Genomic DNA, 22,959 nt, shown 5'->3' with positions numbered 1-22,959 from the left:
TCCATCAATTGGCGCCGTCTGTGGGAAAATGCTTCAAAAAGCCTCCCTCCAAACTTCGATAACCCCTTTTCTTCAAAAAAAAAAAACCCAACACTCATGGCCTCCTCCAGCAACACCGGACGTGGCACGGAGACAAGCGCCACCGGGGAACAACTTCAAGTCCCCGTGGTGTGCGTTGGACAGTTCACCATTCCCCTTTCGGCGGATGGGATCCCCAGCTTGAACGCGCCACAAGCAGTCGCACTCGTAAACCCTCCTACCACAAGCATCCCCTTTCCTCTCCCCATTGAGACAACCTTCACTGAACCGACTGCCGTCCCTCTGGCAGCTAGCCAAAACCGGTTGGAGGACCTGATGCAGTGCATGCGGGCAATGCAAGCCCAAATGCAACAGTTCCAGCAGCACCAGCTTCACCAGCACCAAGTACTGCACAACATCTCCCAGTACCACTATCAACAGCAGTTCCCCCAACTGCCACTGAACCAACCACTACTTCCGCCTCGCCACCCCGCTCCGAGGCCGGTCAAGGCCTCCCCGCAGGATGGACGCCCCCACCATGCTAAGGCCTCCCGGCCCCAGAACCACCCCAACAGCCAGGCCTCGTCCCCAGGCCGAAGAGAGAAAAATGTCATCCCTGCCTCGCAACCCGCGGGCGGGTCAGGAACCTCGCCCGTGAGGTCGACACCCCGGCGCTCCAAGCCCGAGCTCCCGCTCACCGAAAATTGATTCAGCTCCCTGGCGGCAGACTACCGGCATTCCGGGCCCATCGAGCTCGGTAACACGGAGGCCAGTAGCGCCAGTACAAGGCCCGCTCAACGGCGAAGGCGCCGATGAAGTCGTCGAACCGCCACCCGTGCCTTGTCGGAGTTCATAGGCAAAGACACAAGCTCGGACGAGGTAGGGGCTGCCCCGGTTCTCTCGGTTCCTTCCCCCCTCGCATCGGAACTCTTGGCGGTCCCCTTACCTAGAGACTTCAAGCTCCCACATCTGGACAAGTACGACGGGTCCTTCGACCCCAACGACCACGTTGACGCCTTTCAGTCCCAAATGCACCTCGCTAGGGCCAACGAATCGTGCATGTGCGTGGTCTTTATCACCACCCTCAGGGGGGTAGCCCGCACTTGGTACAGGAACCTGGCCCCCGGGTCGATAAAGTGTTGGGCCCAGTTCGTGCAAGTCTTCACCACACACTTCGTCACCAGCCAACGGTGCCCCAGAACAAAGGAAAGCATCTTCGGAGTAGTCCAAAGAGAAGGAGAATCCATTCGGGGCTACATCAAGCGATTCAACGAAGCATGCTTGCAGATACCGCGGTTGGACGCCGCAGTGCAGCTCATGGCGGCCAAAAGAGGGGTGACGCACAAAGAATTCAAATGGCACATGGTGGCCAACCATCCCGCAACCGTGGCTGAATTCCTCAAACTCGCGGATAAGTTCATGAGGACAGAGGAAGAAATCAACCAACGAACCGAAGGCGGGAATGAGAAGAGAAAGAGAGAAGGCGAGCTCTCCAATCCGGTGAATAGAAAAAACCCGACCCGGGAGCCGAAGCAGAACTAGTCATTCCGGGCCCCCATAGCAGTTCGGACGGACTACACGCCGTTAAACACGAGGCGGACGGAGATCTTAATGACGATCAAAGACGCCCCGTACGTTAAGTGGCCACCTCGCCTAAAGGGAAATCTGAACGAGAGAAATAAGAATTTGTATTGTAGTTTCCATAGAGACCATGGTCATCGCACCGAACAGTGTAATAACCTCCGGGACGAGATAGAGGGGCTCATCCGTCGCGGATACTTGAGAAACTTTGTACAGCACAACAATAACAATAAGGTAGGTCGGCAAGGGGAGCATGAAAAGGATGCCCCCGAGTCTAGCAACAGACCTGCCGAACCGTTGCAGAAGCAGTCTCCGGAAGAGAGGCCAGTTCGGGGAACCATCCATGTAATAGTGGGAGGTTCGGTGGTAGCGGGGTGTACCTCGGCAGCAGCCCGGACTTCAGTTCGCGAAGCGGCCCTCGAAGAACGGAACCCCCCAAAGAGACCAAAGACCGAAGAGCCAATCTTCTTCACGGAGGACGACGCGCGAGGAGTCCACTACCCCCATGATGACGCGCTTGTCATTAAACTAAGGATCAGCGACTTCGAGGTCAGGCGCGTACTCGTAGATTTGGGCAGCTCAGCGGACATCCTCTTCAAATCAGCATTTGACCAACTGCAGTTACAGAGGAGCGAGCTGAAGCCCGCGAACACTCCCCTGGTGGGTTTCAGCGGAGAGGAAGTCAGGCCCCTCGGAAAAGTAACCGTCCCGGTGGAAGTCGGCACATGGCCTTGTGCAGTCAGACTCAACCATGATTTCCTGGTAGTCGCGACCCCCTCCCCATACAATGCCATAATAGGGCGGCCGATCACGCATATCCTACGAGCGACGATCTGCACCTACTATTTGGCCATGAAGTTCCCTACGGACTTCGTTGTAGGGGTAGCGCGGGGCGACCAGCTCGAGTCCCGCAAGTGTTATGTTGCCGCCCTGAAGGGAAAAACCAAGGCGGCCGACGACCTTGAACTGGAGCGGCCTGCGGAGCAAGGTGAGGAACGAGCTTCGCCCACGGAGGAAACTGTCGCAATCCCGACTTCGGCTACGGACCCAGCTCGCACACTAAGCATCGGAGCTTCCATCGAGGATCCCCTACGAACCGAACTGGTGAGTTTTTTACTTCAAAATTTAGATATTTTTGCTTTGTCCGCGGCCGACATGCCCGGCATTAGCCCCGGACTGATAACTCACAAACTTAATACTGACCCTGTAGTCAGACCCGTTAGACAAAAGAAACGCAACTTAGCCCCAGAACGCTGGAGAGCGGTCGACGAGGAGGTCGAGAAGCTCCTCGCAGCAAACTTCATAAGGGAAGTCCATTACCCGAGCTGGGTGGCCAACCCGGTGTTGGTAAAAAAGGCAAGCGGCAAGTGGCGCATGTGCGTCGACTATACCGACCTGAACCGAGCTTGCCCGAAAGATTGCTTCCCCCTCCCCAGAATTGACCGCCTAGTGGATGCGACCTCGGGAAACGAGTTGCTAAGCTTCCTGGATGCCTACTCAGGCTACAACCAAGTTAGGATGGACCCATCCGATGAGGAAAAAACCAGCTTCATAACCGAGTTCGGCCTGTATTGCTACAAAGTCATGCCCTTCGGACTGAAAAATGCCGGAGCGACTTTCCAAAGACTTGTAAATAGGCTATTTCGGCCCCTGATTGGTACGAAGATAGAGTGCTATGTAGACGACATGGTCGTCAAGACTCAGTTTTCACAAGAATTAATACAAGACTTAGATTCTGTTTTCCAAATCCTGCGTCAGTTTAGCATGAAGTTGAACCCCAACAAATGTGTCTTCGGCGTCACCTTGGGCAAGTTCCTAGGATACATTGTCAATCGGCGCGGTATTGAGGCCAACCCGGACAAAGTAAAAGCCATTCTAGATATGAAACCACCTCGGAAAGTAAAAGAGGTTCAGAGGCTAAACGGCCGCATAGCCGCTCTAAGCCGCTTCTTGTCTAAGTCAGCAGACCGCTGCCTACCCTTCTTCAAGGCAATCAAAGGCAAAGGGTTCGAGTGGACCCAGGACTGTCAGTTCGCGTTCGACGAACTAAAACGTTACCTCGCTAGTGTGCCAACCTTAGCCCGGCCCGAGGTGGGCGAGGTCTTAGAACTGTACCTCTCGGTAAGCGACGAGGTGGTCAGTTTAGTACTAATAAGAGAAACAGACCGGGTCCAACGACCCATCTATTATGTTAGTAAAATTTTGCAGGGAGCAGAGGCAAGGTACCCAGAGATAGAAAAACTAGCATACGCCCTAGTAATAGCAGCTCGGAAACTCCGCCCATACTTACAGGCTCACACCGTCATCATCCTAACTGACAAACCTCTTAGACAAGTTTTACTCAAACCCGAGGTTTCCGGTCGACTGACGAAATGGGCCATCGAACTCAGTGAGTACGACCTCCAGTACAAACCGAGAACCGCTATCAAGGCCCAAGCTTTGGCAGATTTTATCGCCGAGTGCACTTTCAGCCACGAAGCCCCACAGATCGAGCCCGAGGTCCCCAGTTCGGACGAACCCGGAGCTCCTGAGCCCATAGAGTCCGAACCCCGTGAAGTAGCAGCCAGTGTGGCATCTCTCCTGGTTAGGCGAAGCGTGAACTGGGATGAGGAGCCCTGGATCCTTCACGTGGACGGTTCCTCGAACCGGCAAGGCAGTGGAGCTGGAATAGTCTTGTGCGGCTTGAGCGGCACAAAATTAGAATACGCACTACGCTTTGAGTTCGTGGCATCCAACAACGAGGCAGAGTATGAAGCACTGATCGCCGGGCTGGACCTAGCGCGAAAGGTATAGGCAAAACACTTGGTCATCTGCAACGATTCTCAGCTCGTGGTGAACTAAGTTACCGGCGAGTACGAAGCACGCGATCTCTCCATGATCGCATATTTGGCCAAAGTAAAAGAAGTCCTGCTCAACTTCCAGTCACACATCATCAAGCAAATCCTGAGGTCAAAAAACACTGAGGCCGACGCCCTGTCCCGGTTAGCCAGTACAAGTCACAACAGTATGAGAACTGTGTACATAGAGGACTTACCTCGGCCTAGTATTCTCGGGGGGACAGAGGAGGTCGCTCCCGTCTTGGAGGCAGAGCCGAGTTGGATCGATCCATTCGCGAGCTTCTTGATAGACAGAACCCTCCCTGTAGAACGTAATGCGGCCAAGAGGGTGCAGCGCCAGGCGGCCAAATACGTCATAATAGACGAACGGTTATACCGACGGTCGTACACGCTCCCCTATTTGCGTTGCCTGCGACCTACCGAAGCCGAGTTCGTACTCCGCGACACTCATGAAGGCCTGTGCGGCGGACACTTGGGGGGCAGAGCACTCGCCCGAAAGGCACTTCGACAAGGATACTACTGGCCAACGATGAAGGCAGAAGCTGTCGAGCTCGTCAGAAAATGCGACAAGTGTCAGAAGCACGCTAATATCCACCATCAATCTGCCTCCGACCTCAAATACCTCGCCAGCCCGTGTCCCTTTGCACAATGGGGCATCGACCTCCTGGGCCAATTCCCACCAGCAACAGGCGGAAGAAAATTCTTAGTTGTTGCAGTAGATTACTTTACGAAGTGGATAGAAGCCGAACTTCTGGCAACTGTTACGACTCGAAACATACAGAACTTCTTTTGGAAGAACATAGTATGTCGATTCGGGTTACCTCGGGTACTAATCTCCGACAACAGCAAACAGTTCGAGGATATCAAGTTCCAAGAGTGGTGCCAGAACATGGGGATTCGGCAAAATTTCATGCCAGTCGCGCACCCGCAGGCAAACGGTCAAACGGAAGTAATGAACAGAGCCATCCTGCGCGGACTGAAAGCACGTCTGGATCGAGCTAAGGGATTGTGGGCCGAAGAGCTACCAAGTGTCTTATGGGCTCACCGAACTACCGAAAAAATAGCCACGGGAGATACCCCCTTCAACCTCACCCACGACACTGAAGTAATGATCCCGACGGAAATCGAAATACCAACATTGCGATTAGAAACATACGACGATCGGACAAACGGAGACGAGTTACGTACCAACCTTGACCTACTGGACGAGGTAAGGGACCTCGCGCACATCTGAACAGCGGCATACCAGCAATAGGTAGCTCGCTACTACAATAGCATAGTAAAGCAACGAAGCTTCCGAGTTGGCGACTTGGTCCTTCGTAAGATCATGGTGCCCGAACCCGGCGTGGGCAAGCTTGGACCTAATTGGGAAGGGCCCTATAAAGTAAAAAGAGCGCTCGGGGGGGCATACGAACTCGAAACCTTGGAAGGCAAACGAGTACCTTGAGCGTGGAACATCGTGAACTTAAGGCGATACTACCTATAAACCACCAAGCGAAGTGGACAAAATCAGGTCCTATGTGCCACGATGCAAGCCAAGAGAAACTTCGGCAAGCAAAGGAGCATATTATCAGCTCGGCAAAAAACCAGTTCGCGACAGAACAGACCGCGAAAATTTAATAACCCGGACAGTGGCAGACAGAATCAGTTCGGGGAAGAAGAACACGGGGAAAAAGTCCATTGCAAGAAACAGTACATCGGCCATCAGAAAGGACGAAAAAAAAAATTTACATGCCCGGAGCCACTTCTTCGCCATCGGAAGGCACTTCAACAACACTCGAAGGCCCTGCCTCTCCTTCAGAGTCCGGCTCGCCATCGGCAGAATTGGCCATCTCCTGAGTTATACGTGAAGTGGATATGGCACTTACATCGAGGTCGGGGTACGTATTCCGGATCATCCACCGGCTCAATTTGAACCCCCTCCTGTAAGAGTCCACCATCAGATCGTCAAAACGCGGAGAGGCAATGTAGTCTTCAACTGCCTTCTTCTTGGCGTCTTCAATGCCTTGGGGAAAAATCTGTGTTCTCTCCCTGATGTCCTCTTGAAGATATTCGACTTGATGCTGCAAATCCAACTTCAAGTCCGCCATATCCTTGACAACTACCCCCATGGCCTCAGCATCACGCTAAGACCTCGCCTGCTTGGCCATCGCGACGCGAGCAGCCTCTTCAGTAGCGTAAGCAGCCTCAGCAGCCCGGGTATTTGCCTCTGCAGCACGGAAAGCTTCTTCAGCAGCCTCAGCAGCTCGCGCTTGTCGCGAGCTCCTCTCCACTTGGGCCGCCAAGGCATGAATTGAAGAATTCACCTACCAAAAGAAACAAGTGAGCAAATAACAGCAGAAGCAACAGAATAAAAAAGGAAGACGGAATCTAACTTACCACCATGGCATGTGTTACGGCGTGGCAAGCGACCTGATTCAAGGGAAGATCGGTCCACGCCGTGACCTCCTCAAGGAAAGTAGCGTCCCTACTCTTCTGAAGAGCGTAGCTCGGCGTCAGCACGCTCCTAAACTCCCCTTAAGCTCCCGAGCCTGAAGGCCCAGCCCACGTATGAGCAGACCCGGAGTGAGCAGGAGCACTTGAGTATGCAGGAGCGTCCGTATGAGTGGTCTCAGCGTAAGGCGCCCCGACAGTTTCGTGCACCGGTGGAGTCACTTCGGGCTCCCTAGGCAGATCCTCCGGCGTATGGTCTGGAACTTGGGGCTCCTCATCCAGGGGCAGCTCGGTACGAGTTCGCTTGGCGACCCGCTTCCTCCTCTTCATACCTTGGAACAAACGCCCCCCACGAGTTCTCTTCGCGTCCATGACACCTGTAGAAATGAGTTCGACATCAGAAAAAACGAAAAGAACAGAGCAAGCAAGAATCGCATAGCTAGAAACCTACCCGAACTCAGGACGGCTGCAATAAGCTTGGCCTCCGTTAAGTAGTGGTGGCACTTTAAGCCTTGCTGTGCCCATTGCCGGAGGCCCTTCACCGTCTCTTTATCGAGAGTTACGCCTAAATCGGGATACACTTCACCGAACTGACCCACCTTGTAACAGCTCGGGATACACTTCGCCGAATTGACCCACCTTGTAACAGCTCGGGATACACCTTGCCGAACTGACCTACCCTATAGATACCTCCGAGCTTAAGACCGCCTCGCTCAGCACTTCGCATCGCTTGGCACCAAAACCAAACAAGTCGTACCACGCCTGACACTAAGGAAGTTCGTGCCCAAGGGCATCGCGCCTGACTGACTTGGGATCTGACGTTTGGCGGCAGCACCCTAAACGGCCACCTGCCACCGCCACTGACACTGCCATCTCCAGTTAGATGACGGTTAGGCAGTGACAGTTCTGTCTCAGCAGAAAGGACGACGACCGAATTGACAAGCACAAGGGTAATCACACCTGACCTAACAAGGGCCCCGGGACGAGTGCACAAAGTGATTATAAGAGCCCCCTGCCCCCGACAACAGAGGTATGCAAACTTTGTGCTATCTGGTATTACCTTGCTTTTGAAGGATTCTAACTTGAGCTTCGGAGCCTCTACACCGGGTTCCCCCCCGGAGCTTCCTCATCTCCGTTTCAGGTTCCCTGCTACCCCGTTCAGAAGCAAGGCAGCGGACAGCTAAGACCGACCGGATCGCGCTCCATCAGATACCTAGCTGAATAGTTCCTACCTAGAAGGTGGTTTGGACGCCTAGCTGAATGGCGACGAGCTGGAGAGGTGGCTCTGACGCCTAACTGAATGGTGACAAGCTGGAGAGGTGGCTCTGATGTCTAGCTGAGTGGTGACGAGCTGGAGAGGTGGCTTTAGTGTCTAGTTGAGTGGTGACAAGCTAGAGAGGTGGCTCTGATGTGACCTGCAAGGATATAGTGTCAGAGTGCCCGGGTTGCTTTACCTGGGGTGGGCACTCCGATGCTTAAGTTAGTGAATCAAAGATTTTAAGATAGCTAAATGTGAGAGAGCTGGAGAGCTACGAGAACTAAATTGTGCATCTCTCCCATAGAGTTGGAGGTAAGGCCTTTATATAGGCACTGTTTGGCATGAGCATCACACAACACATCCGCGGTCTTTGGGAGGACGTGCCTAACTGCTCCGAAGTTCTCGGAGGTAGTCGTGCATGTAGGCCAATCTTTGCGCCTTACTCGGTTTCTCCCAAAACATTCGGTGTGAGAGCTAACTTCCGAGAGACCCGGGAGTGATGGGATGCATGTACAAATCGATGGTGACACGTCTCATAAGTCGCCAGGTAGACCTCAATCAAGTCGGCTCCCCAAGTCGAGGTCGCTTCAATCGATACTGACAAGGTACCACAGGTTGGCCCTAGACAAGGTGCTGCTAGCCGCCCTGAGTCGTGGACGAGGTCGCTGGCTATGTTTCTACTAGGTTGGGGGTGGAGGAAGGTCGCCAGGACGGCACTAGAGGCAGGTCGCCAAGTCGGCGCTAGGTCCAACAAGGGCAGGTCACCAGGTTGGCGCTAGAGGTAGGTCGCCAAGTCAGCACTAGAGGCATGTTGCCAGGTTGGCACCAGGGGCAGGTCACTAGATCGACGCTAGAGGTAGGTCACCAAGTAGGCACCAGAGGCAGGTCGCCGGGTCGGCGCCAAAGGCAGGTCTCCAGGTCGGCGCTAGTGGCAAGTCGCCAGGTCGGCACCAGAGGCAGGTCGCCAAGTCGGCGCCAAAGGTAGGTTGCCAGGTCAGCGCCAATGCCAGGTTGCTAGCTGGGACTCCATCATTTTGGCTAAGGTAAGTTGTCGCCTAGGTGGTTCTGGGTGTCACCCAGTTGTTCCGAGATGCCATGTGTCATGATGTTAGTGGAGGGCCAAATCTGCCCTCATCAATTGCCCCCCACTCCCGAGCTGAGATTGGCTTAGTGAAGGGAGTAGATTTGTGCTTTGTTGTAGGTCCTTATGCATGTTGCCAACATATTTTGAGGTCGGCATAGGGGTCCTTGATGGTGAAGGCAGTTTGGCTTCCCCTTGTGATATGTGCATCAATGTTGGAATTTAAATAGCGGGTCGGTGCCACGGCTGCGCTGTATCAGTCCTTTAAGGTGCTGGTCATCTACTCCTACGATAAGCCACAAGGAGCTCAACCTGCGGGGCAGATTTATGAACTACAAGTCGCCAGCTCGCATGGGAACCTTGAAAGGCTCAACCCGCAAGGGTGATTGTAGTCGGTTGGCTACCGACTCCTACAAGAGCCACAAAGGGCTTGACCTGTAGGGGCGACCTTGCGAACAGGGCTGACAAGGCTCATCCAGGCTGATTACGTGTGTTGCCAAGTCGGTGAAAGCAGGTCACCAGTTCGGAGGCAGGTCTCTAGGTCGCCAGGGCGTCAGAATTTTGACAGTCTAGTTTTGCTCTCAGCACCTCAGCCTACAAACACCTCGTCACCTTGGCATGACTGACTTGTGAGGGCGGCTCCACAACCTGCTGGCCATCAGTTCCCACGTAAAGCATGGAGGACTCGATCTGAAGCGTGACCTCACAGTTTGTTGGCTATCAACTCCCACGGGAACCACAGAAGGCTTAACATGTGAGGTGGCCTCAGTCTATTGGCCGTCAACTCTCGCATAGAGCATGTAGAGCTCGACATATGGGGGTGGCCTCACAGTTAGGGAGATTCTATCAGGGAAAGACTATGAGAATTCTTCTAGGCTAATCATTTTGCTTCTGCCCCCCCTAGGGGGTTCTTTCGATCAAGAGCTATTGTTGTTATTTGAAGATGTTATTACTTAAGGCTTAGAGAATCGGGTAAGAAAATAGCCTTTTTATAGTATATTCCACAGAAGGCACCAATTGATGATGCACATTTTGGCAGATTCCGACTGGCAGGTGACTCGGATGCCTGGCTCTGGCTGAATAATCCCTACCTAGAATGTGGCTTGGATACCTAGCTAAAAGGTTCCTACCTGGAAAGTGGCTTGGACTCCTAGCTGAATGGTGACGAGCTGGAGAGGTGGCTCTGACGCCTAACTGAATGGTGACGAGTTGGAGAGGTGGCTCTAATGTCTAGCTGAGTGGTGATGAACTAGAGAGGTGGCCTTAATGTCTACCTAAGTGGTAACGAGCTAGAGAGGTGGCTCTGATGCAACCTGCAAGGACACAGTGTCTGAGTGCCCGGGTCGCCTTACCCGGGGTGGGCACTCCAATCCTTAAGTTAGTGAATAAGATATTTTAAGATAGCTAAATGTGAGAGAGTTGGAGAGCTGCGAGAACTAAATTGCGCATCTCTCCCCTGGAGTTGGAGGTAAGGCCTTTATATAGGCATTGTTTGGCATGAGCATCATGCAACACGTCCGGGATCTCTGGGAGGACATGCCTAACTGCTCTAAAGTCCTTGGAGGTAGTCGTGCACGTAGGCCAATCTTTGCGCCTTACTTAGTTTCTCCCAAAAGTATTCGGTGTGAGAGCTGATTTCTGAGAGACCTATGAGTGATGAGATGCATGCAAAAATCCACGACGAGCATGTCTCGTAGGTCGCCAATTGGACCTCAATCATGTTAGCAAGCCCTCGAGGGAGGTCGCTTCAATCGATACTGACGAGGTACCACAGGTCGGCCCTAGATGAGGTGCTGCTAGCTGCCCTGAGTCGTGGACAAAGTCGCTGGCTAGGTTTCTACTAGGTTGTGGGTGGCGGCAAGTCGCTACGTCGGCAAGTCGGCGGTGGAGTCAAGTCACCAAGTTGATAACAGGGCTAGGTCACCAGGTCGGTGCTAGAAGCAGGTCGCCAGGTCGGCACCAGAGGCAGGTTGCTAGGTCGGTGCTAGAGGTAGGATGCCAGCTCGGCACCAGAGGTAGGTCGCCTGGTTGGCACCAGAGGTAGGTCGCCTGGTCGGCACTAGAGGTAGGTCGCCTGGTCGGCGACAGTGCCAGGCCGCTAGCTGGGATTCCATCATTTTGACTAAGACAAGTTATCGCCTAGGTGATTCTGGGTGTCACCCAGTTGCTCCAAGATGCCATGTGTCATTATGTTAGTGGAAGGCTAAATCTACCCTCATCAAAATCCATATCTATTGTTAAATTATTAATACTTAAATCATTTATTACCATTTCTACTTATTCATCATTAGACCTATCCACTCACATAAGCCTCATATGACAGTAATCTTGGGTGGTATGGGCCCAAAGGTTCTCAAAAGATATCCTCAATAATACTGGACATCGATCTCAATACCTAGGCTTTCCCAGCATATAACCCTTGTTAGACAAGAAATCGGTACCTTGGTTTCCTATACAATATCTTTGGGAGACCTTAACTTCTATGCCATTTGCAGCTATAATGTTGCATCCAAGATTGCCAGTCTTAGTCAGCAAGTCCCTTTCGCTAAGGCAATCTAGCATAAACTTGGAAATTGGAATCTCCTTTGAGCCAAATATAGGTGAAAGGACAAGTTTATGGTCATGGCCTAACTTGATGTCACTGTGGCTATTTTATTCAGTTGCATCCTTGATGTCATCTATTTGTTTACTTTAGATTCCCAAATGTTGTTCATATTTGCACCATATCCTTGTTTATGGTGATGGCAAATGATGCAAGAAAAATCTGATAAAAGCTACCTATCCCCGATGAGACTCTTGATCTGCTGCAAATACACTACAGACGTGTATAATGAACTATATAACCAATCACAAACAAACATGCCAGTTTTCCATACACATGGGACGCACTCTTGATCTGCTGCAAATACAGACGTGTATAATGAACCTGCATCTGTTGTAGACGTACACAGCTAATGACTTTGTTGTAAACCCAATGACTGATCGCCACAAGTTCTTTGCACAGTCTTCTCATGTGTGGTTTACTTAACAGAGCCCCCGTTAGGCTAACAGTAATATTAATTTACTTTTTGTTATCTCTTTTAATTTGTCTAGCGCAAAATTCTAGAGTTGTATGTTTTTTTCTTTCCATCCCATTTTCACTCATCTCTTACTTCCCCCAAAACCTAATCCACTGGTTTTCTTCTATAGGAACTCAACCAAAACAACGAAGAACACTTTAATTAATAGAATCCAATCCCATCAATTCCATAGAAAGTCAGAGATCCATACTGATTAACAGTTGAGATGTTTTTACTTCTAATTGGGTTTCTAATCTTTGTCTAATTGGATTTCTAGGCTGTTGTATAATCTTGTTTGGAATGTAACCTGAAGATAGACATTTGTTATACATTGGTTCATTACATAAACACTTGGAACGTAGATATCTGTATTGGGTAAGTATTCATTGGATTTATTTGATTTCTAGGTTGTCGTATACATTGATTCAACTAAAGCAACCAGAACACCTTGAATATAGATATCTACATTGGGTAAGTGTTCATTCTACTTTGAATACTGGCATATTTCAACAATATAAGTTAAATGGATTATTTGAATATGATTTTCCCCTCTTTTGGCCCCTTTTGTTCCTGACAAATAATTATTACAAGTTTATTAAGACATAATTATTATGTTATTGTGTTAAGACGCCTTTGTAGAGTAGCAGAGATCACCTATATAATCACAAACATACAAGGGGGGAGACGAATATCAATATCTGTATTCAAAGTGTTTTGGTTTCTTTGGTTGAATTCGTACAAAAAAAAACCAGTAGATTAGGTTTTGTCGGAAAGAAGATAGGACGCGGAAGAGATGAGTGAAAATATGATGGGAAGTAAAAAAACGTACAATTATGGGATTCTTGGGCTATACAAATTAAAAAATAAATAACAAAATTGTAATTCTAACAATGGGCTCTATTAAGTAAACCACACATGAGAAGACCACTAACCATGCAAAGAACAAGTGGGCTATAAGAAAAGATTGTATGAAAAGAAGTTCAAAAGTGCATCTTCTACAAAATTATCCACTTACTGTACATACCTAAATTTTACCAACTAGGTTATCGCCATTTTTTCTGAGTGTGAACGGTATGGGTACCAAACTTCTCTTCATCTAATGTGAAGTCAAGTTGTTTCTCCACAGACTTGAAAATAGCAGTTCGTTTTGACCTTAAACAGTATAGGGGAGAGACATTAAAGTCCTTCCCATTATACATCCCAGTGGTGTCACTACCATGACATGAAGGAATATCAAACAAGCTTCCATTTGGAGACTCAGTCTGCTCCATAATTTTCTTCTCTTTCTCTTCTGGAGAACATAAACTGTTATTGTTCCTTACCGCATCTGTTTGCACAATACTAGCATGGGGCAATGCAGCATTTGCTTCTCTCTTTCTTCTTCTTAGTATGGAAGGTGTATTTGGAAAGCTCTTGGCAGCATTCCTTAGTATGGATTCTGGGCTTTGACCATCCAAACCAGTACCTTTCACACAAGGTGGAGTGAAGAAATTGATAGGTGACATGACTGGACTAGAGTTGTATGCCTGTTGATTTGAGCCGAAGGTGTTTAACATAGGATTTAAGGTAATACCACAGTTTTCCAGCTTTGGTGGTTCATAGTATAAACCAAAGGATGGAACCTCAAACTGCAACATACTTACATCCCTGTTGTCTTGGTCAATTTCATCATTGCTTCTATATTTCTCAAATTTGGGTATGAAATCAGATGTGACACAGCACATATCTAATTTTGATGCCATTGCCTTGCTTTCAGATTCATCAGAATCAGTATGCCTAGTTACCGATATACTTATTGAACTATCTGTACGTGGGAATCTTTGTCTTGATGACTCCACATGATCCTTGCAATCCTTCAATTTACAAATAATTTCGTTTCCTGGGGAAGCTTCAACTGTCGAGCCCAGTTTTTTATTAGAACAAGCAGCAGGTTTTCCTGTATTTGATGGTTTAGATAAATCTTTGGCACCATTTTGGAGGCCATTCTTTGGAGCTGTTGGAAGTTTTCCAGTAGCCAAATAGAAATCCAACTTCTTCTTCAAGTAACTGTTCCAGTGGTTCTTTATTGAATTATCAGTCCTGGATGAGAAAAAGGCAGTGGTTAACATACAAGGTCCAGCTGATATTTTAATGAAGCCAAAAACTCCTGATTATCATTCAATTTTGTTAACCAAAATAATTGTGCATTCAGAAATTACCGAGTAAAATTAATCAGGGTGGTTAAAACGGTAGCATGTAAAAAACAAGAACTTAGAAATAAAAGGTAGAAAATATAAGAAGTTTTTAGGTTGTTGCATAAAAAATATTTTGGAAAAAAATGCTAAATACCCATTAAATCAATCAACCAATAGCATGAAACCATTTGATGTTGCTGAAACTCTCGTGTTATTTGATTGCAAAGCACCATGAAAATGTAATTTATTGTGTTTGCTTATGTACCCTAATTTAAGGTTTATATTTGTCTATGATTATCTCCACCGATAGGAAGTTGTTGAACAAATTATATGACAAGAAACCATTTGACAAAAACTCTAGGTTCTTGCAAAGCACCATGAAAATGTAATTTATTGTGTTTGCTTATGTACCCTAATTTAAGGTTTATATTTGTCTATGATTATCTCCACCGATAGGAAGTTGTTGAACAAATTATATGACAAGAAACCATTTGACAAAAACTCTAGGTTCTCTCTTTTTCTCCCTTTTTTTCTTCAGAAAAAAAAAACTGTGAAAATACCATTTAAATAATATTTTCTCAGTAGCCAGAAAAAGTGTAGACAATTGAATGGCTGGACCTTGAGAATGATTTTATGTATAGAGTGGCAGATCTCCTAGGGTAGTTGTATTGCTAGAACATAGAGATGGGCCATCATCACAGTACCTTATATTCCCTTTACTGAAGAGCATCATTATAGGTTTAGAAATACTACCTGCCAGGTAAGAGTTTGGCTATTTCTGCCCATTTATTCCCATGTATTCGGTGAGCATTCATGAGTGCAAGTTCCTCTTCCAAGGTCCAAGCATCTTTTTTTATCATTGGGTCTAAATGATTGTGCCACCTGAAAATGGTTCAAATAATTAGTTTTTCATTTTGTTGAGTACAAGCAGCAAGCTATAGATGAACCCAAGTGGTCACAGTGATGAAAGAAGCCCTAGTTTCTTATCATCCTTATTTTATTGTACAATCACATAAATCAATAACAATCTGAATTACTGAAGTTGAAAAATCTTGAGATAAGAATTAAAATGTATAAGAACAATCAAAACCACAGTCAGCTGAAAAACTAACCTCTCCCGACATTGTTTTCCTATACGACCTGGCAAGGATTTTGCTATAATAGACCACTTTGTAGGCCCATACTTTGATACCAGTTCAATGATCTTATCATCTTCCTGTGAATCAAATAAGGAACAAAAATTTAATACCCGACTTGCAACTTCATAATAATTGGGAATAGTGGGAGTGAAATCGGAAACAGACCTCCTGGGTCCATGGGCCTTTAATAAGCTCTGGATTAAGAACCTTTTGCCATCGATGCAGACATTGCACCTCTGATCTATCAGGAAAAAATTCAGCTGCATAAACATGAATAGTTAGTTAATCACAAAACAAACTCCCACTACATACATGTGTATAAACAAAACATTACAAGTTTTGATATGGCCACAGGATATGTGTTATATATGAGCCATGCATGTTATAAAAGATATGAAAATGCCAAGCAACCAAATTATCTTACAAAGATATCCTATACTACATGATTTTTGTGGATATTTCCATATTTCAGTTTGTTTTTGTTAGTGCATCGTGTCAGCAACCATGAACAAGCATTAGGTACTATGCCTGCCGGCCCTGCCCGAGATTTCTCCTTGTTTTTTAGTGTTGCATTGATTTTGAGTTGTTCATAAAGCTGCTACTTGTCAGCTTATCTTTCTCTTGCATCCCTAGTTCAAACAGCTGTCAACTATCATGTGTCTTCCTCATTTTCAAGGTTTTCACAGGAATATTTATGAAAGATTTCAGGTTGTATGAGTTTTCCAAGTAAAATACAGATATCCACTAGCTACTCATTTATGAAGAATTTATAGGCACATTAACATACACACACACACACTAACTGATGTTACAAAGTGTGATTATCATGCCAACTTGTCTACCGAGGATATGAGTGCTTGCACAACACAATATGCTATAAGATTAATTGAACTGAACTCTAATGTCAATGCCATGATGCATGTATGAAATTGTAAAATACCAAAAGAATTGGAATGCTCATCTGCTTGTTATCAACAAGGACAGATTAACCCTATAACTGGTAAGGGATTGAAATAATCAGAAAGAAGATACAAAAGAGAGCCACTAAGAAGAAAAGAAAAGAAAAAAAAAGGACATCCAATGTCATTAAACAGGAAGGGGTCCAACCTAAATAATGAATGAAGTCATTATTTAGGTTGGAATGCTCATCTGCTTGTTATCAACAAGGACAGATTAACCCTATAACTGGTAAGGGATTGAAATAATCAGAAAGAAGATACAAAAGAGAGCCACTAAGAAGAAAAGAAAAGAAAAAAAAAGGACATCCAATGTCATTAAACAGGAAGGGGTCCAACCTAAATAATGAATGAAGTCAAGTAAAGTTAAATAAATCCTAACTTAAACAAGTCAGCAATCAAGATTAGTCAAAACAACTAAACAGATGGTGGAAATCATAGAGAAGAATAGAACAAACCTATTCTCTTCCAACACTTCCCTTTAAAAGATTCAACAGCTTTTCTTAACGTCTCATCCTGTAGTGCATGAAGAAATAAGGAACAAAGTCTATGATTCAGAAGATAACAATGAATGCACAAGTGGCCCAGTGGAAGGCATTAACATGAATATATGAAGACATCTAAAGCAAACTTAAACAAGTGATTAATTCATCCATATAGTGAAGAACTGATCTGGACCTGCCTCACCATAGGCTGTGTTTGGTTTGATAGAAAAAGAAAGTTGAATGAAAGTTCTGAACGGTTCCACAAAATTTCTTAACTTCCCCTCAAATTTCAGTTTCTCTCTTATTTTCTATCAAACCAAAGACAACCATACTGAATCAAACTAAGAGGAATGATTGTGCCATCAATTATATCAAGCAAGGAGGAAAGTTCTAATAATTATGTGGTAGAAACTTCTAGCTGGCCTGTGGCGCAGAACAGTTTACATGTCAAGATAAACTGCTCACCTCCTCTGTAGTCCACCCACCTTTTGCTCGCCTTATAGGGCCAGTTGTCCTCCTGCATGCAATGTTAATTCATAACCAATAGAAATCACAAAGTTTCTGGAATTTGTAAAAGATGCATTAATTGCTAAAAAGTTTTTGAATATAGTATCAGCACATGATGTTATAATAAACCATAGAGGAGGATCGTTCCTAATAAGAGAAAAGGAACAAAAACCATTATTATTTAATGCTATTTATTGTTTCCAGTCAACTAAATCGATTTCTAAGGACATGTACGATGTGCTTGAAATGATATACAGTGATGTAAAAATGTTTTTCCAGCTTGAAATGAATGACTTAATTGAATTAAAGATGGCCAGGTTAGTTAGTGTTTCATTTTTTTTCCTTGAGCCTATGACACTAATTGACGATGGGCAAACTACTGTCAATATATCTATCAATAAAAAACTATAGTCAATTTTGTTTGATTTTAAATAAAACCTAACAGACAAATATTAACAGTAATTGAGGAAGAAAAGTAGTCATTTCTGATAGTAAAGAGAACAAAGAACACTACCGATGCGATGGCGACGTTGAAGCGGGGCTGCAAATCACCGGAGACTTCGGAGCGATGTTACAGCTACCCTCAGAAACAGAAGAGTTCGAAGCAGCAGTTGACTGCTTGTTCTGAAGACAAAACTGCTCATTTTTCACCTCAATCATCATCTTCTACGTCTCTCCAAAACCCAACATCCTAACAAAGATCAAAACCGAAAAGACAGCATTTAAGACTATTGAAACTTTACCAGCAGAATTCTCATGTTAATAAAGTCCACTTAGTTCCCAGAATCCCTACCATGAGCAATACATCCTAAATCTCAATCGCCAACCAACAAAAAGGACACAGATCTTAAACCAAAGCAGATCAAACAGAAGAGAAGACACATGAAAAGGATAAAGACAGAGAATTATAGTGCTTTAGATCAAGCAACAACAGAAGAACGGTCAAACTACAGACAAATCAAAGCTACTTGAAATTAACAAAAGATTGCTGTGAAATGATCCAAAACAGCCAAATCTTGAGAAGAAGAATCAGTAAAAAGAATTAAGACAACCGAGAACTAAGTTACCTCCGGTTGCAGAAGAATGGCGGGAACCGAATCTGTGCTCATCGAGAGACAGAAAGAGGAAAAAAAAAAGTTCGAACCCTCGAAGAAAAGAAAACTGTGAAAGCTTTCTTTCAAAAATCCTCGCCCGTTGAAAGAGAGAGAGAAGAAGGAACAAAAACGATTTTTATTAAAAAGAAAGAAAAGAAAAAACAGACTAACCGACGTTTCCGTTTTCCTCCGTTAACGAAACCTCGAGCCGCCGGCCCCTTTACATCACGTTTTTCTACTAACGGCTCTCGGCGATTCTCGTTAATGTTGCGAGCAAAGGTTTGAAGCTCAAACGGGTCGGATCGTTTAACTGGTCGAGGGTGCTGTGCATTAATGAGGAACACATGTGAATACATTGTTTTGGACGGCTCCGATTCTTTCCCAATTTTAATCTGGTCCTTGGATCAGGAGATTATTTGTTCTTGTAAAAAGTGCACAAGTAAAAAATAAAATGTGAAAAAAATCTACTCAGTTTGAATAGTTGAGACTTGACAGCTACTAATTACGATCGTTGATGGCGTCAAAATAAATTATGACCGTCGAGTAGAGATTTGTTAATGATCCAGGATCATCAAGACTCCATTTCTTCATCAACGGCGTACATTGAGTCGTTGACGGGAGCGCCTCTCGTACGGTCCATACAGTTTCCAGCTTCCTTACTTTCACGTAATCGCACAAACTTGAATCTCGGGTCCCCCAGTCCCCACGATCCAAGAAGTGGTCTGGAGCCGCCATAGTCCATACTCCATAGCTCATTGCGCGGCCCATGTTCGGAGGATTTGGCCCAATATTCTTCCATGAGTCCAATGCGGAAAAAATAGTGCACTATTGGCCCATTTCGTTTGAGGTCCATCCAACGGTAAGTCCACTTCCAAAAAGTAACGTGGCAAATATCGCGGGTCCTAGAAGGTAACCATTGGGCCTAATGGCCTATAATAGCCTAACCGGAGAGGTTCTCTGACAACATGAAGAAGCATCCAATGGTTTAATGCATAATTTATTTCAGACAGGGATGGAATATCTTTTCAAATTAAAATTGAGCTATGGACATTGTACAAACTCATGTAGATAAAATCAAGAAGGAAAACCAGCTTCATTGGGTGCTTCTGATTAACAAATAAATAGATTATTTTTTGGAGAATATCATTTTGGCTGGTAAAAAGTCATTCAATCTTATAGTTGATTAGTTTATCCAATTACTCGCCAGGCCAGACCCGAAAATAAATACATAATATTATATATTATTTTAAATGAGTATATAGATTTATACATTAGTAGACCTAAATGCCTGACCCAGGCCCGGCCCCGCCCATAATCACTCCCAGTGCTGAACTGCTGAGCAAGGTTTAAGTAATAATGTTGCCATTTTTAGGCTGTCCACATTTTTTTTTTTTTGTTTTTGTTTTTTGTTTTGTATTACATATTACACATTACAGGAAATTAAAGGGTGGAGTAAGGATTAAAATATCATCATATCGATACGATATGCTGTGTACATATGGATATTTTGATATTGAACGATTTTAAAATCTTAAACCTTTCAGATGATAGTCTCCATCCCACTTAATATCCATCCATACCTAATTTTAGATATTAGGCATTTTAATATTTTAACCCTTGAATGGACCATGGAAGACAAAGTAGGATACAATACGTGAGGTGGACCTCACGTATTAAAAAACTTGCAGTTGCATGGGTTTTGTTCCATGCCTCCATATTCAAAGGGATAACCTGATGATCATCTCAGCTAGTAGGTGACCCATTGGCACATTAGGACTTAAAAGTTTTGGTGCCATTTTTCATATGCTGGACAATATTGTAGGCGACAGAGAAGAAGACATGAGGACGGGAGGGTCCGATGTAGTAGGCACGTTAGGTAATTACAATGAGTGAGCACGTAATCGCTATGTGACACATATCTCAGTTAATGTGACTTTCATCTAAATGTTTTTATTCTGTTAGACAGAAATTACCCATTATTTTATTATTTTTGTCAAAATAATTAAAAATAAAAAACAATGAAAAAAGAAATTTTAAATGAGTCCCAACTCCCAACAGGTTTAAGTTTTTCTTTTTTATTGCTTTTGTTTTTAATTATTTTGATAAAGATAATAAAATAATGGATAATTTATGTCTAATGGATTAAAAACGTTTGGACGAAAGGCACATTAAGTGGGACATGTGTCACACAGCTATTACATGCTCACTCATTGTGCTTACCTAATGTGCCTACTATATCCGGACCCCAGAGTTGGGACTCATTTACATTTTCCTTTTTCATTGTTTTTTATTTTTAATTATTTTGACAAAGACAATAAAATAATGGATAATTTCTGTTTACAGAGTAAAAACGTTTGGATGAAAGATGCATTAACTGGAACGTGTCATACAGCTATTATGTGCTCACTCATTGTACTTACCTAACGTGCCTACTACCTCCGAACCCCAGGAGGACCATTGACCTTATCACGGAGAATTTGGAATCACACGGATTTGATCCTACATCTCCATATTTGTTGAATGACCATCTTAGCTACTGCCATTCGCTGGTACATTGGAATTACCAAGTTTCGATATCGGTTCTCTATGCCCATCTTTGCAATGCTTGTGTGAAAGATGGACTGAAAAACCACTTTTACTTGAACTTGTAAGTTGACATTTCAAAAACGAATAGAATTCGAAATGCATGGTGATTGATAAACTGGCTTCATTCTGTGTTTAAGATGAATATATAGGCTGCGTTTGGAAACGATGCACGTGGAGTGTAAATCTCCGTTCAGGGTAAATTTGTACTTTGGTTCACTTTTGCCTGTATTTGGCAACATTATGCATTGACAAATGACAGATTAACGCATATTTACATTGATAATAAGATGTAAAAGTACATCAATAAAAAAGAAGAAAATTTGCATTCAAGTGGGCTTTTGATTAAAAAAAAAAAAGCATTTATTTTATTGAAATTCATTCTTGCATCCAGTATAACTAAAAGTCTGTTTGATAAGAAGGTAAATTTGTCGGTGCAAAACTAACCAAACTTTACAATTTATATAAACCTTTTGACACTCTATATATTTACATTCACACTTATTTGCACTGTTTCCAAATACAATCAAAATTAAAAAACTTGTCAATTTTAATTTCTCCCTCTTTTCTTTTTCCAAAACGATAATATCTCTTGGGACTGCAAAACAAATCAAAACGATAATCAGATTCTCTGCTTTCAAATGTCGTAACTTGCTAAAGAAATGTAGTAAAAAAATCCCAAGAAAAGGAAGCCAACTCTGGAAACTTTGACTCAACTGGGTTAGACTTGGGTATGGTAGTGAGGATGAGTATGTATAGTCACAGAAAGAATTGCTTGAGTTGACCAAAGACGGCTAAACGATTGCAAGCTATTCACGTTCATTTTCTTCAATTCTTTTAAGACATAATTGGTTAAAAGTCCTTTTTGTAGAAAATGTTTATGTACAATTATACTAATTAATACTTTGGCAATACTCCTCCAAAGTTGATCTAGGTGTATTTAGTTCTAGAACATTATGCTTGAATTCAATATCATTTCCACTTCAAGTAGAGAGAGTAAATGGTATTCTATGTCCAACACAAGCATGATTAGTAGACAGCATTTAAGTTTTTAACAGTCATTAATTGTTAAAATAGTTAATTAATAGATAATAGTCACCTAATTTAAATTTGTGGCAGACTGGCAGTATAAAAAGCTGCTTTATGGATATTAACACCTCTGCATGGTGGCATTCTATCATCTATAAAAAGGGTATTAATCAAGAAGTTTTTTGCATGATTTTACATAAAATTCTCTTATTTCTTTCAACTTTATTAGTTATTCACGTGAAGTTCTTTTATATTTTGGAAACAATTTTTCATGCAATCCAATAAAAAATTTAGTAGCATTAATAGAAAGTGTAAGATTTTTGTGGTTAACCAATTGATTTTTTGAAGTGTAATGCAAAAATCGGCATGGAGAATTGGCATGGACTTTGATAGGTTTAATCATGTTGACATTAGGGATGTTCATAATAAGGCTCAACTCGACCAAACCAATTAATTCGGACCGATCCAACCAGAGTTCGTTAGGTTTTCATTAGTATTGGTCGGTTTCGGGTTGTATAAATTCATAAACCGATGGTTCGGGTCAGTTTTGGTTTTCTTGTGTGAAAACCAAAATCAACCCAAACCGAACTAACTTAGTTCCTACTTAACTATTTAAATATATATTTCGATTTTAAATTAAATCGACCTAATCTATTTAAATATATATTTTGATTTTAATTTAAATATATTTTATATTTAAAACTGTTAAATAAAGATATTTCAGT

At 44.3% G+C, this 22,959-nt stretch overlaps 1 protein-coding gene across 3 annotated transcripts; it reads right to left on the bottom strand.

Annotated features, from left to right (window-relative positions):
- Positions 1–13,201: 13,201 nt before the first annotated feature.
- Positions 13,202–18,928, bottom strand: LOC148870534 (transcription factor MYB3R-3-like). Of its 3 annotated transcripts, none has more exons than XM_088974034.1 (8): positions 18,794–18,928; positions 18,043–18,219; positions 17,487–17,538; positions 16,995–17,052; positions 15,746–15,840; positions 15,554–15,657; positions 15,195–15,323; positions 13,202–14,346 (listed from the first exon to the last, which is right to left on the bottom strand). In XM_088974034.1, the coding sequence occupies exons 2-8, from the start codon at positions 18,189–18,191 to the stop codon at positions 13,311–13,313; spliced, it is 1,623 nt and encodes a 540-aa protein (XP_088830160.1). In that variant the 5' UTR covers positions 18,192–18,219; positions 18,794–18,928; the 3' UTR covers positions 13,202–13,310. The 3 variants fall into 3 exon arrangements, with proteins under 3 accessions (XP_088830160.1, XP_088830159.1, XP_088830161.1); XM_088974033.1 differs by lacking the exon at positions 18,794–18,928 and adding an exon at positions 18,596–18,784; XM_088974035.1 differs by lacking the exons at positions 17,487–17,538; positions 18,043–18,219; positions 18,794–18,928 and adding an exon at positions 17,215–17,352.
- Positions 18,929–22,959: the final 4,031 nt, after the last annotated feature.

The sequence above is a fragment of the Nelumbo lutea genome, chromosome 2 (genome assembly GCF_056320005.1).
Source record: "Nelumbo lutea isolate HS-2025 chromosome 2, American lotus-T2T, whole genome shotgun sequence".
In the NCBI taxonomy this organism is placed as follows: Eukaryota; Viridiplantae; Streptophyta; class Magnoliopsida; order Proteales; family Nelumbonaceae; genus Nelumbo; species Nelumbo lutea.
The sequence above is the reverse complement of the archived record's forward strand: the minus strand, read 5'-3'. Positions and strand labels throughout refer to the sequence as shown.

Bases quoted from the DNA above. Each gene is read 5' to 3' on its own strand.
- LOC148870534 (XM_088974034.1), bottom strand. From the start codon at position 18,191: ATGATGATTGAGGTGAAAAATGAGCAGTTTTGTCTTCAGAACAAGCAG. The intron at 17,539-18,042 runs GTAGTGTTCTTT...CATTGCATGCAG, and splicing joins TCAACGTCGCCATCGCATCG to GAGGACAACTGGCCCTATAA. The intron at 17,053-17,486 runs GTGAGCAGTTTA...CATGCACTACAG, and splicing joins GTGGGTGGACTACAGAGGAG to GATGAGACGTTAAGAAAAGC.